The sequence below is a fragment of the Hermetia illucens genome, chromosome 5 (assembly GCF_905115235.1).
Source record: "Hermetia illucens chromosome 5, iHerIll2.2.curated.20191125, whole genome shotgun sequence".
Lineage (NCBI taxonomy): Eukaryota > Metazoa > Arthropoda > Insecta > Diptera > Stratiomyidae > Hermetia > Hermetia illucens.
This window is the reverse complement of record NC_051853.1, coordinates 110,951,781-110,965,423: the sequence shown is the minus strand read 5'-3', so window position 1 is coordinate 110,965,423 and position 13,643 is coordinate 110,951,781. Positions and strand designations below refer to the sequence as shown.

Genomic DNA, 13,643 nt, shown 5'->3' with positions numbered 1-13,643 from the left:
CGCAAACGGAACATACCCTACGACCAAAATGAATTACGGAGAGACATCCAAACAAAGGCGGCTAAACATGTCCCGGCTAATATTAGTTATTACAATGCACCATTTTTCAGTTAATTCACGAACTACTCTCGTTCTCTGATTCTTTCACTTAACTCATGTTCACAGATGGTCCTCGTTCCGAGCTGTTCCACGCGTTCCCGTGCACATCGTCATTGTAGCATTGCCTCATTGGCAACGATGGAAAAATTGAATATTTTGGAAGGGGGGAAATAGGAAGGAACGAAGAACGAAATAGGAATGAACCGTGCGGACAGACGTGAGGCATCTGTGTAGAAAATCTCATTGCAGTGAGTCAGCCGAGGGAATTTTGAGTAGCTTTCAGTTGGTTTTGAAACGTTCGTCAGTGTGATATTTGACTTGAACGTTGGTGGTTTAGTTGGTTTCTTGCAGTACAGCGACTAATAATTTCTTTAACTCTTCCGTTCCAATTAGTGCTAAATTGAACCGTTCTTTCCTCGTTGAACGCAGGTGAGTGGATATTTTACGCTTTCTAAGTTATTTTTTGGAGAAAGAAAAGTATTAGAGGCTCGTAGGGACAGTGACGGCAAAAAAGTATGTAAATCCAATTAGACTCGGCTAGTGTCTTGCCGGTTCCTAATTTAGGGGAAAAGGCTAGGTGAGGATTTGCAACTATTATATGTTACTGGCTAGCCGATATCTAGGCTTACGGACGGGATGCGAATTGTCCATTTGTGTGGAGCCGGCTGAAATGGTCATTAACGAAATGGCAGCTGCCGTCTGGTGTGCGGTAAGCCGGTGCAGTGATGACATGGGCGTCGTCCGGCGTCCAAGTCTAAATCGCAGCAACAAAGAAATCATGATGGTGGTGTTGGAGCTGGCTAAAAGAGTGGGTGACATGTTCATATTTCTTGAAAATGCTTTGTATGCGAATTGCCAGTACGTATTTGGGAAATGCGGACGATGAGTTGTGAATTATGGGAAAACTGAATTCCAGTCGCCACGTTTCCCTAGACGAATGCACTTTTGTACTGTCCATGTCGTTTATACGTACCTTGCAGACGCTACACCGCACTTGCGAAAAATTGTGGTTCAGAACCTTGCATGAGTAAATCTATGAACATGTATGCAAACTAAATGCGTATCAGCAAGGCATATCTCGGAGTCGCTCTTTTCTGCGCTACTGCTAGTTCTGAGATGTAGTTTTCGCCATTTACGGGATCGTATAAATTGTCTAGGATAAATTTTTATGTAAAATGTACTCCGTCATGCGTACATGAATACATGTGCTCTCCTTTGAAAGTACGAAGTCATACAGATAACCGAGTTGGAACCATTTTAAATGGGTTATGAAATATAATTCAGGAGAAGTATAATTTTTATGCTAGTGTGACAAATTCCTCATTCCAATGAATTGTCTGATATGTGATATGAAATTCATATTAGAGCTCAGCTCAGTTGCTGTGGCAAGTTACATTCAATAATTCACATCTGACCTGAGAACGCGTCTTCTCAACCTTACCAAATGGAGGTAGTTAAAGCAGCGTAATTATGCTTAAATTCCTTAATTTTTATCCAATTTGATTCAAATCTGTGCCTTTGGACTTATCCCATCGTAGCAATATAATCGAAAGAATAACTATTAAAAGAGAAGTATTATGAATTTAGATTAGGTTTTATTTCTTAATTTCATGTTTGTTGACGTTACGATAAAAGATAAAGGTCAGATAATTCAAGACAAGTATACCCAATAAGTCAGTTGATTCTCCAAACAGTAGTATTAATGTTGCGGAGTTGATCTCGGTAAATCATAACAATATGATTCATAGCATTCTGACTTTCATAGCAAGTTCAACTTGAATTGCACGACCAAAAGGTCTTACAGGTGCATGGACTGTCTTTTGCTTTCATATACAATCAATGACCTTTTACCCGCGCGGAGCAAATAACTGATACTATCTGCTTTGGTGGCTACTGCAAATTTGGCTGCTAGAGTGCGAAACATATTACGTTTCTTTATATGAATGTAGACAGTATATGCATCATCCTTCAACACGAATAGGGTTTGATTTCACTTCATCTTTTTTGCCGAGATAACGAATAAACTTCCTAAAATACATAGAAGGAATACTGCACTCTGAGTTATGGTGTGGAACTATCAACCTCAGCTCAGTCACCTATGGCTGAGTCATTCTCACAAAAATGGTACGCGCAGAGACGTATACTCATGTATTTGAATCAACAAATGATTAGGTAATGTAATCTGTTCCTAATTTCTTTTACTTACATATGCATTAATGAATCACAAGTGAAATTTATTCGATTGCTATTGCAACAAAGAAGAGATCACACATTCCACATATATAAACAGAGTTTCCGTTGATGCAACATGAAACGACAACGAGCCATTTATTTCGGGGAAGTCAAATGATGTATCGCGAATAAATATATATATATATAAGTGCACGTCCAGGTTTTTCTTAGCCTCTGTAGACATAAATATTGAAATTTTTTTTAACTAGATAAGCCTTAATTTATTTGTGCATTTCTAATTACTCAAAAGTGATCAAATTGTCTTGTATAAACTTGAACTTGCATGAAAGATTGATGTTAATGACCCTGAAAAGACACGAGTGTTGGAATCGATACATTTAGAATAATTGCACAGGTGAGGAACTGGAATACAAATGAAATGTGATTTCTTGAGGCTATTCATGAAAAAACTCTAGAATCTGGCAGATCTTATGAAAATTGTTAATGATATAGTTAATGTTCTCGGCTATAAATTTGCAATTAGCATTTCTATACTGCATAGAAGTTGCAAAGCAACCAAAAGCGAATCTATAAAACGATCCAAGTGTGTCTAAAAAATGAACAATGCCAATACTGAAGATGTATGATGACTCATACATTCACGCACAACCAAGATATGGCAGATAATGTTTTCTTCTTGGTAATGATAATCCTGAAACAGGTTTTGGAAGACAGTTATAAGTTTGAAAGAAAAGTAAAGGCTGCGAGAGTGACAACCTTGTTTTTCACATTAATTGAGCGCTAGAGACAAGCTTTTCTTCAGTAAAGAAATTGAAGCGGAACCTATGTCCAACGAGGCCGGGGAAAGGAATAGAGAACAATTGACTAATATAGATCAATTAACAACACAAGATGATAAAACAGTGACATGAAAAAAGCTAAAATCCACAAACATAATTTCTTTTTGAATCCCCCAAATGAAATGATTTTGAGTTCTGAACTGGTAACAAAGTCCATCATCCAACCAAAGAACATTAGAAAATAATTTTCTTGAATAGATGCAATGGAGAACTGTTAATGAGAGCTAATTACTGCATTGGAAGTTATGAAGATTGCTTTCATTAATTTCGTCGATTTCATATACGTGTATTCCATTCATGTCACGGGCTGTTAGCTGCGCAGTCTATTACCTAAATGTAGAATCTGGCCACTTGTGTATTCGAATCTATCCCATAAAAGCGTAAATGGTTTGCTGAAAAAGAAGGCTAAAATATCGGTAGTCAATGTTAAATCGCAATTTCTTTCCTAGCTCCATACGTGCTTCGTTAGTACATGATAGAGCAGTGATGGCAACGACCAGTTAAGAAGTAAAAGAAGAAAGGCAGATGAGAAAATTCACTAAATCTGCTTATTGGTCTTTATTTATGTGTGTTGAAAATGTGGATCTTGACTCATTCGCTATGGTGTTATGAATTATGTTTCATACACCAATCTAGAACATAACATTATTGAGGCGTGACTTGATTCCACAGCAGAGTTAGGTGTTTGCAAGCAATTCTAGAATTGGTAACGATCGTTCGTAAAATGGAACCGATGAGCTCATACGTTGAAATTTCTTATCAAACCTAATGTAATAATTGATGTGTGACTCGTTCCGCCGCGTACATGTTTATACACCTAATCCATTATAAGCAAACTTTCCAGAAACATTATCATTCTCGTCATCCGTTCGAGGAAATATGGCAAAAAAAGCACAAACATAATTTGAAAAGGAAGTAAAATACAATAACTGAGAAGCACTCCTGCAGATCACTTAGTTTCCAAAGAAAAGTGACAACATTGGCGAAGCTGTATGGAAATATAGCAGGTTTATTATTGGAAGTTATATACCGTTTGTAAAATTTTACTTAGTAAGAAAAGTGCACACCATTGGGGAAAAATCAAAATGCTTTATTACAAATCTTTAACATTGAAACTCCAACCATTTCTTTGCTTTTGAATCATTTCAAAATCTCCCTATTTGAGCAAATATTGGAGTGAGTTTTATTTAGAGACCCTGTTTTTATATAGAACTAGCAATATAATTTGCCGGTAAGTTTTGAGAACAAGATTTGATAGATTTGTGGTATGTATTACATTTTGACCCTTCATTTCCTTGTACATATTTTGAACCACCGTAAAGGTCCTGTTCAAGGCATTTTCCAACGCATGTATAGTACGTGCGCGTGAAGCTTAACCCAAAATAAATACATTTATATTATTACATGCATTGGATTTCACAGACGACACCTTATTGTGAAGAGTAGACTGATCTAGTGAATAAATTTTACGAAACATTTTTTCAGCCTTAATAAAAGGCTAACTAAGCCTAAACGAGAAAAAATATGGGAAAAATAAAACCATTCATGTTAAAATGCAATATTCGTTGAATCTTTCAATTGCAAAATATGCCACGTAGAATGATTATGAATTGGTTATTGCGTCCATTTATATGTCGGTCAGTACAAACCTCGGATTCAATGGGTTAAGAATACTCATTTGAAATTACAAGGAATTGTGCTTCCTATAGTATTGCCCATTTCCTTTTATTATCCGAGCGGAGACAGAATTCAAGCAACAAATACAATTGATATATTATCATGAACGTATGCCAAGAATACAAATGAGGATTTCTTTTCTTGAACGTGAATTTTTTAATCTTTTAACAGACGCCTGCAGGGATTTTTCATATCAGTATTCGATAGTAAATTTCTGAATGCCCTGCTGATTCCAAGCACCATACTCTCATTTGTTTAGCGGTAACATATCACGTTTTTCAAGCGAGTGTGAACGACCTTAAATTTATGAATTTTTAGAGAATGTCAAGCTATAAGTAGCGTATTTCATTTTCAACGCAGATACATCTGAAACACGCTAATACACTACTCATATACATATATGCACTTATCATTTGTTCTCGGGTGACTAAGCAATGAAATTAAAATTATCTACATTCCAAGTTTGTGTTGGAAACTCGCGAGCTGTTCTATTGGATTTCATCTTGCAGTTGGTGTAGCTTGAATGCATTAATGTTATATTATCCACGATGTAAGTTAAATGTAGAAGCAATCGGAGTGACACGAGGAGTAATCTTGAAAGATATTACCAAAAATGGAGTTTTGTACGTTTCTATACGTAGATGGAGTGGTGTCCTCGATTCCGTACGTCGTATGCCTTTTATGGAAGAAAAACTTGAATACTAGATTCGGTTCAGAGATGAATTTGGTTAGATATATGCAAGTATCTGATATTTCTTAAGCGTTGTTTTAGTATTTCGGTAAATTATTTTCTGGCACTGTAGCGAAATGCGTTCTAAACGTGTAATTTATTTTTGTGATAAAGATTTGTTCATTAATTTAATTTAGCTTCTCCATCTACATCTACTTGGCTAATTTATTGGCGTTTCAAACTAATGCAAATAATTTGGATCTGAATTTACTAGACGAAAGTACAGAAGAAAACGATTATGTCATGCTATTTTAATTTTAGGTGAATCCACTAGCACTCCAAATTATATTTCATGACAATTCAATATTCAATGATTTGGCCAAGGCGCATTTCATTTTGCAAGGCTAAAAATATATTAAAGATTACAAAATATAAATACATTTTCTATAAAGATTCCTAGCGTTCTTAAAGACATACTTGCTTGAGCTTTTGACGAGCAATGCATATGTGGTGGATTGTGTCTACTTGCATTGAATAAGAAGTTGACCTGGAAGAGCTTTAATTTTCTTCTAAAATTAGATGATTTTTGCTTATTGTATTTTCCGACAATTTGACTTGATATTAAATTATCGAATGTATGTAAAAATTCGGTTGGATTGGTCTGCAGTTTCTGACGATTTGATGAGCTAACCATGACTTCCCGAGATTTTGCTTCCACTTTTCTACACCACACACGTCGGTCATATTTCAAGTTTGAAGGAAATCCAACACTATTATTAACATAGTTATAGAAGGTTAAAGTTTTGTATTTCACGTGAATTTATTGCAATCTAAGACGTGTATATCGTCATCACCCTATAATTCACATGAATATATTGAATTCCTAGGTATGTACGAATGGAAAACGTGCTTAGGAAATTCCTCACACAAGATGAACACAAAACCTTTATATCCGAACCGTTTAGCTTCTGGTATTCCGACTTATTTGTAACTCCATTCAGCTGATGTCGGCAGCTTTTCCGAAAAGTGAAAAGATGCATCTAGACTTTACGCATTGTTTGTTCGTTGAATTACAGTGAAGAGTAAATTCCTCATCCAGGTTTTATTGCACACCTTCGGGTTGTGAGCGACAGAGATAAAAGTCCGAAAGACAAACTGACCAAGGTATCTGCGTCCGCTCCTGTTGAGTATATCCAAAAAATACTCCCTAAATTTATTACTGATCAGGATGTGGTTGAAATGATTAGGCGTTCACTGAAAGTGCGATAATCGCGAATATCGAATTGGAGTTTAAATCACTCATCACTCTCACATTACAGGTTCACACCGAAAACACACCTTGCTAGCATTGTTAGCATTAGTCCAAGACCAAAGTAGCAGGGCCGTAAAGATAAAATCCGAGCTCAGGGTAACGACGACTAACCGAAAAATCGCCGGAAATCATGAGAATGTCCCTAAATATTAAACAAGTCGGGAAACCGGAAGCTGGACGCTTCAGGTACGAAAGGTTTTGTGTATTTCTTGGTACGTAGCACGTAATATATGCATATGTCCACTTTCGGGTGATATTGACATTGATAATCTTCAATTTTCAAAGAAGCAACAACTTCGACATATTATAAATTTGTTAGTAATAGTGCGATTTCCATCAAACTTGGTATGATCATGCTCTACATTATAGCCTACATCACTGCAGAATTTCGTGTCGCTAGGATGAATTTAACGGGGGTTTCCAGCCAATTACAAAAAATTATAGTAATATACTATTATTAAATTGCTTTGAACAGATATCGGTTTGAAAGGTATTTCGGAGCCAAGGCACCATATAGTGGCAGCCTCCTGATTTTTTTCAGATTTTTCGGTTTGATAGTTTCTGAGAATGGCCCCCCTAATGATCATTTCAACCCCCCGCACTCCCCACGTTTCAACAAATGTCAAAACTAAGACCGGCTTTGAAAAGTACTAATTGAGACCTTTAATTTGATACTCCACATGACAATATTTGATGAAAAAAAATGTACACCTCCCTTTTGCATGTATGGGACTCCTCCTTAAATTCAACGTAAGAGGATGTAACTCACTGTATGTGTGAGCGTTCACAGTACCCACCTTTCTACCAAATTTGGTGTCAATCGCTATAAGGGTCTCCGAGAAAAATGCGTGTGACGGACAGACAGACGGTAAACCGATTGTAATAAGGTTTTGTGTTTACACAAAAGTTGGAAATTTGAACTCCATATTAAATTCCATACAGTAAAAGTCCCAAAATGGAGACGTTTCTAAGATAAAATGGCCTGTAGGATTAAAGAAATGAGAAAATTTTTGTGGCAAATAATTGTCGACTACAATTAGTAATTAATTACATATGAAATGTTCAAACAAGGTAAAATTCTGTAGTTAATTTTGAACTATCTCAGAGCAGTTTAAAATCATGTTGAGTTTTCTAATTGTGAATATCCAACGGAAATGAAGACTTTCGCGTATTTTATGTTAAACACGTTTTGTTGTTATCATGTGCATATATATAGTATATGAATAAAAAATTTGAAAACATGTTGACTCGCTGTCGCATGCATTCCTTCTTGATTAAAAAGTTTATGAGAAAAAATGTTTATTTTAAAATTGTGACTCAGCACGGTTCTGTCTGCTATTTGCTCGCGATGAAGACTTGAACATTCTGCGCATTGGAGTGTGCGTTTTTATCAAACTCAATCACAAACTCATATATATATATGTAAGCCTTCGTTATCATTGAGAGTAAATATTTATTTATTAACTTAGTTGATATATGAATATATTTTATTTGTGAATTTTTCATTTTTCAGGATAATTGTACATTAGAACCCAAAATGGCTGCACCTGCATTAAAAGATCTTCCAAAAGTTGCTACAGACCTTAAGACTCAACTAGAAGGATTTAATCCTGACAAATTGAAGAATGCTGATACCCAGGAAAAAATCGTTTTACCCACAGCGGAAGGTAATTCAAAAGCTAGTAAAGACATTTAGGAAGTACTCTAACTTTGATAATGAGACTATGCAAATTATGACGATTTGAAAATTCGACGAAACTAGAAATAACGTTTTCATATTTGTTGAATTTTGAAATGAGGGCGTTGACCTTATCTGTACACTGAGAAAAGACAGAGGATTATATAAGAGAATATTATGTTCTTGCGATGGAATATTGCGTGTCGAAAAATGTAAACATTGCAGTTAACTGTCCAATTGCCTTGTTAATTTCCATGTTTACGTTTTACCAGTTAATTCGGATTCGTCATTATTGTATAGAATCGAGTTATATAAATATATATATATATATATTTTTCGGTGAAGTTGAAGTATTCATGTACGCTGTTTCTAATCTTTTCCTTTCCAAATGGATACACATTAGATATCGAAAGTGAGAAACAACACTTGTCATTATTGAAGGGGGTAGAGAGCTTCGACGCAAGTAGTCTAAAGCCAACTGAGACAAATGTTAAAAACGTTCTACCAACTGCTGAAGGTTTAATAGTTAATGAGTGAAAGAGGCTTTTGGTCGATTTTAAAAAGTTTTGGTTGAAAAATGTTGCTATTTGTTCAACAAAGAGCTTTTTTTGTGGATTATGCATAACATAACATGCAACTAAATTATATAAACATTTACAAAGGCTGTTCTCGATTGAGTTGAATTGCATTAACTACCAGAAATATACCCACTAACAAAGTGTAATTCTTTCGCTGGAAACAAATTCGCTAGTACATATTTGATTTAACTTGGAGGAAAACATGTTTTTTTAATATTATAGTAAAATTTTGGTGGACATGTTATATTGGACTGCTATTCCATTTTTGATAATCTCCTGTTAAATTTTCAGATGTTGCCACAGAGAAAACTCAGCAAACATTGATCGCCGGCATTGAAAAATTTGATACATCAAAGCTTAAGCATGCAGAAACTCAGGAGAAAATCGTTTTGCCAGATAAAACAGGTGAGCACCGACTTATAATCACATATATGCTAAAAAGCAAGCCTCTTTTTGTATTGTGCGGTGTTTATATACTTGGAAACAATTAGTATTGGTTTAAGAATTAGACATTTTTCCTGAAGATAAAGTTTCATTCATGATTTTTTGGTTTTACGATTTGAATGCAAACCAGTTGTAGATTCGAATTTTCCAGGCTTAATTGTTTTGAAAATCCAGTTTTATTGATTATTATTATTATATTATTAAGTCCGCATCAACATCAAAACATCACATGCCCGACCGTATCAAATGGAAAGCAACTTACTCCCTTTTTTTTTGGTCCACGGACCACTCGTTTAGGGTTTAGCACCCAAACTTTAAAAAAAAATGTCAGGCGATGGCGGCTTTATGGTTTCTTACCAGGTCAGAGGCAAAACGTCAGACGCTGCCTCACCTCTGCCCTGGGAGCAGCGTGACCGAAGCGGCTCGCAGATGTTTAGTGCTCTTTTATATAATTCGCAGAACATAACATGACTACGAATTATCGGATAATTTCTTGGTTTTGTCTCTACTTTTCCTGGATGTGTGGCAATGGGTGCCGTGCTATAATATAGTCTGTCGCTGCTACTAAGAAGCATATCATCTTCGTAGTGTATTGGTCACTGTTCAAAATTCATTCAATGTATGTTTCGCTACACATTGAAACGAATGACCGATTTGAGCGAAAGATTATGTGTATTATGTGCCTATAGAAAAATAAATGAAACAGGAGAATTTGGGATGAACTGCAGGAGGGTTTTCGGATTAATTTCCAAAATATGGTAATATTATATTATATATTATTAACTATTTGAGCAGATATCGGAGTGGGATGTATTTTGAGGCGTAGATTTCGTATAGATGCACAATTGAAATTTTTTCAGATCTTTTGGGTGGGTAGGTTCCGAGAACGGGAGCTGTTACACGTTTCAGGGCAAACATTTTGGGTCGTCATTCCCCTGTTTCAGATTCGAATTTATGTTTTACTTTACATCCCACTTTCGCGTGTATAGGGTATTTGTTTCATATAAAACCTTAGAAAACGCTGTAGTGGTGGATCTTGTTACCAAAAGGGCCTATGAAATTTTATAATTTCTATTTTTCATTCATTTTTCAACATTCTAGATTGCTACCTTTGCTCTCCTGTTTTTAAGTGCGCTTTTAAATGTAGTAAGACAACAGGGACCACTGTGGCATACCTTGGTTGGTGAATATTCCTGGTCTTTTGGAACTCTCCAGAAGATGTCCGAGTTGGCAAAATATTATGAGTATGATTTTAGTGCTATGCGCGAACAGTTTGCCTGTCTATATTCAAATGGTACCAAAAATAAAGATCCATATACAGGTTCTCATCTCCTGCGTGTATTCTCCATTACTTTAAAGGATATCCGGGACCTTTTTCTTTGATATTTTTGGGAATTCCTCCGAAATTAGGAAGTTATAGTCGAAGACGCATTATGATTAGATCGTGCTAAAATATTTGCAGTCGCTGTCTGGTATATGATGCTGGCATGAGTTTCGAATTTAGCTTTCATCTATTGTAATTTGGACTTCCATCGCATCCATTATTCGAAAATCATCATCTTGAGACAAGCAAAAACGTTAAATAAAATTATGAGAATTATAAATTATGCATTTTTCCAACCGTTTTCCGTTTATGTTCAGTTCGGCAGCGCTTAGAACCCGGAAGTTTTAGAGATTGCCTCAGTTAATTTTTATGCAGGGCAGTGGCAATGATGGCCTGCCACTAGAACTTGTCACTATTCTGTTAGCTGTTAACTTTGATTTGATTCCAATTGCAACTATAATAGTATTTCTGCTTTCACTGCACTTGTGTGTTTTTCCATCGCCGCTACTGTTTGCAATTAAATCTGAAACGACACAAAATTATTTTCATTTACTGTGCAATCATTCAGGTCACGTTAAACATATCTTACTCTTAAATTGGCACAACTTTCAAAAGTACACTAATAATCGTTATTTAGTTGGGAACTAAGGCAGGAATAGCATATTTCTTCAATTTGAATTTTGGTAACAGATTATTCGTAAATAGAGTCGGAAAATTTTTCAATTTCTTTCGGTACTAAGAACTGCTTTTCCCATGGGGGAAAGTCGAAATAGCATCTTAAAAAAATTCTAATTGTTTGACCAAGACTGTGCATACATTACCGCCAGAGGTTTGTCTTACCTTATACAGAAAAAAGTACATTATTTTCTTATCTTTACAGCTATTGAAGAAGAAAGAGGAAAACAACAATTATTTTCGGGAATTGAAAACTTCGACGCATCGAAGCTAAAGCACACTGAAACATGTGAGAAGAACCCACTTCCAACCAAAGAAATTATCGAGGAAGAGAAGAAAGCATAAATGGGGTTTGTGACCATTCTACGATCACACCTAATGTCTTATTTTATACTTAAAGTCTCCTAATGGGATGAAAGAAAATGCTATGTGTCAAAAATGAAAGCAGAATCTAAAGGAAGTCTTATTTATAAGCACAAAAAGTGGATTGAAGAACGCATTATTCTCGTCCTGTTCATTATTATTTAACGGATATTATACTATACCATTACGGAATGACAATTTCACATTATTTCGCAATTTTTTTAAATATAAAAATTAAAATTTATGAGAAATATCGATTTCTAATAAAAGTCCCTTTTTACTCGGTATCTTTGTTTAAATAATTCCTTTTCGGGTTTCTTACGAAATTGAATATTGAGTGTAACACATGCATATAAGCGACTAGGATTTTATTTTCGCAAGAAAAAGATTCTATTTTCTTCATGCAGGACATATCTATGTAGTGAACAGACTACGTCAGGTATTTTTGTAATGCAGTGAATAGGAGAAACCCAGGAACACTAACCTATACACCGAAAACTATTCGCGTACTGAGTGTATGACCTAACTACGCACCTTATCCACTGTCATATAAAGATTTTTTCGATATTTCATATAGTCAAAAAACCATAGACCCATCTCGAAGAGCATGGTTAATAAACGAAATACAATAAAATATTCCTTAGTCACAAGAAAAATATGGAGTAGTAAGACATCGATGTGATTTAATTTTTTATATTTAAGATGAGAAAATCTTTTATAAGCTTTTTATATAATAAAAACGCGAGAAATTTTAAATCGAACGTATTTTACTTGGACAACTAGAAACATCACGAAATATTAATATGATTTTGCGGGCAGGTGAGTAATTACTTTTATGATTTATTCATGGAGTCATGTGCGAAGTTTCGAAAACTGAATCTTATCTCACGCCAACTTACATTGACATAAACTTTACTAAGATGATATGAATTCATTTAAAGATGCTGCAAATAATGGGAGAAATCAGAATGAGTTTATCATACGTAGCTAAGAATTTGTTCGGCCTACCAGGTTTAAGTTTTTTTTTGCATTTTACTCCTTAAGATATTTTTGAAAATTCAGAAATGGAAAATGCTGATCAAGAAGAGAATAAGGCAATCGAAGTTCAATTTTTCTTTTTTAGATTTTTCATAAATGGCCCCTTTTTACTGAGCCAAGTCTTGTTGAAATGGTGGTCCCGTGATACCCAGAATTTATCGCGCACGGTCATATCTTAACCCCTTTAACCATTGAGCCCTCGGCACGATGCTCACAATTTGCTTGGAGTTTTGATTACCGTTTAACTTCAGGTGTCATCTTTGACGGCACGGATAAGCAATGTATCAAATTCAAGAGTATGTAAAGCACCCTAAAATTTACAGATTAAGATCCAATCAAATATTTTTTGTGGTCTAAAAGAATATAAAAATGATTAAAAAACCCATCTTAATTCAAAGACTTTAAGCAAAACAGCAAGGTAGACGTAGCTAGGTGACATCCAAGTTACCTTGGATAATTTACCCCTTAATGAAGGAAGAGTGTAACAACCAAAGCGGACGTTATCAGCGTACTCAAGGTGTTTAACGATAGATGATATCGTCCATTGAACCCCTCCAGGTTTTTCGGAAAAGGCGGCAGCACGGTGACCGAATGCAACCTTGTTGCGCTTCGCTTGGTCCTCAAATTCATTCGAAATTTTAACTGGATGCAGCACGTGACATTTTGTTCCATCATATGTTGTTCTGATAATAGAGTGGAGTCCGCTTAAATGCAATCAATTGTGGCTTCAAAATCTGCAATATTTTGCAATGG

General features: G+C 35.4%; 1 protein-coding gene across 2 annotated transcripts; it reads left to right on the top strand.

The window, feature by feature from the left end:
• Positions 1 to 360: 360 nt before the first annotated feature.
• On the top strand, positions 361 to 12,608 carry LOC119656860 (thymosin beta). 2 transcript variants are annotated; one of them, XM_038063513.1, is made up of 5 exons: positions 361 to 528; positions 8,304 to 8,457; positions 8,872 to 8,985; positions 9,338 to 9,451; positions 11,695 to 12,608. In XM_038063513.1, the coding sequence occupies exons 2-5, from the start codon at positions 8,328 to 8,330 to the stop codon at positions 11,832 to 11,834; spliced, it is 498 nt and encodes a 165-aa protein (XP_037919441.1). In that variant the 5' UTR covers positions 361 to 528; positions 8,304 to 8,327; the 3' UTR covers positions 11,835 to 12,608. The 2 variants fall into 2 exon arrangements, with proteins under 2 accessions (XP_037919441.1, XP_037919442.1); XM_038063514.1 differs by lacking the exon at positions 8,872 to 8,985 and having other exon boundaries at positions 370 to 528.
• Positions 12,609 to 13,643: the final 1,035 nt, after the last annotated feature.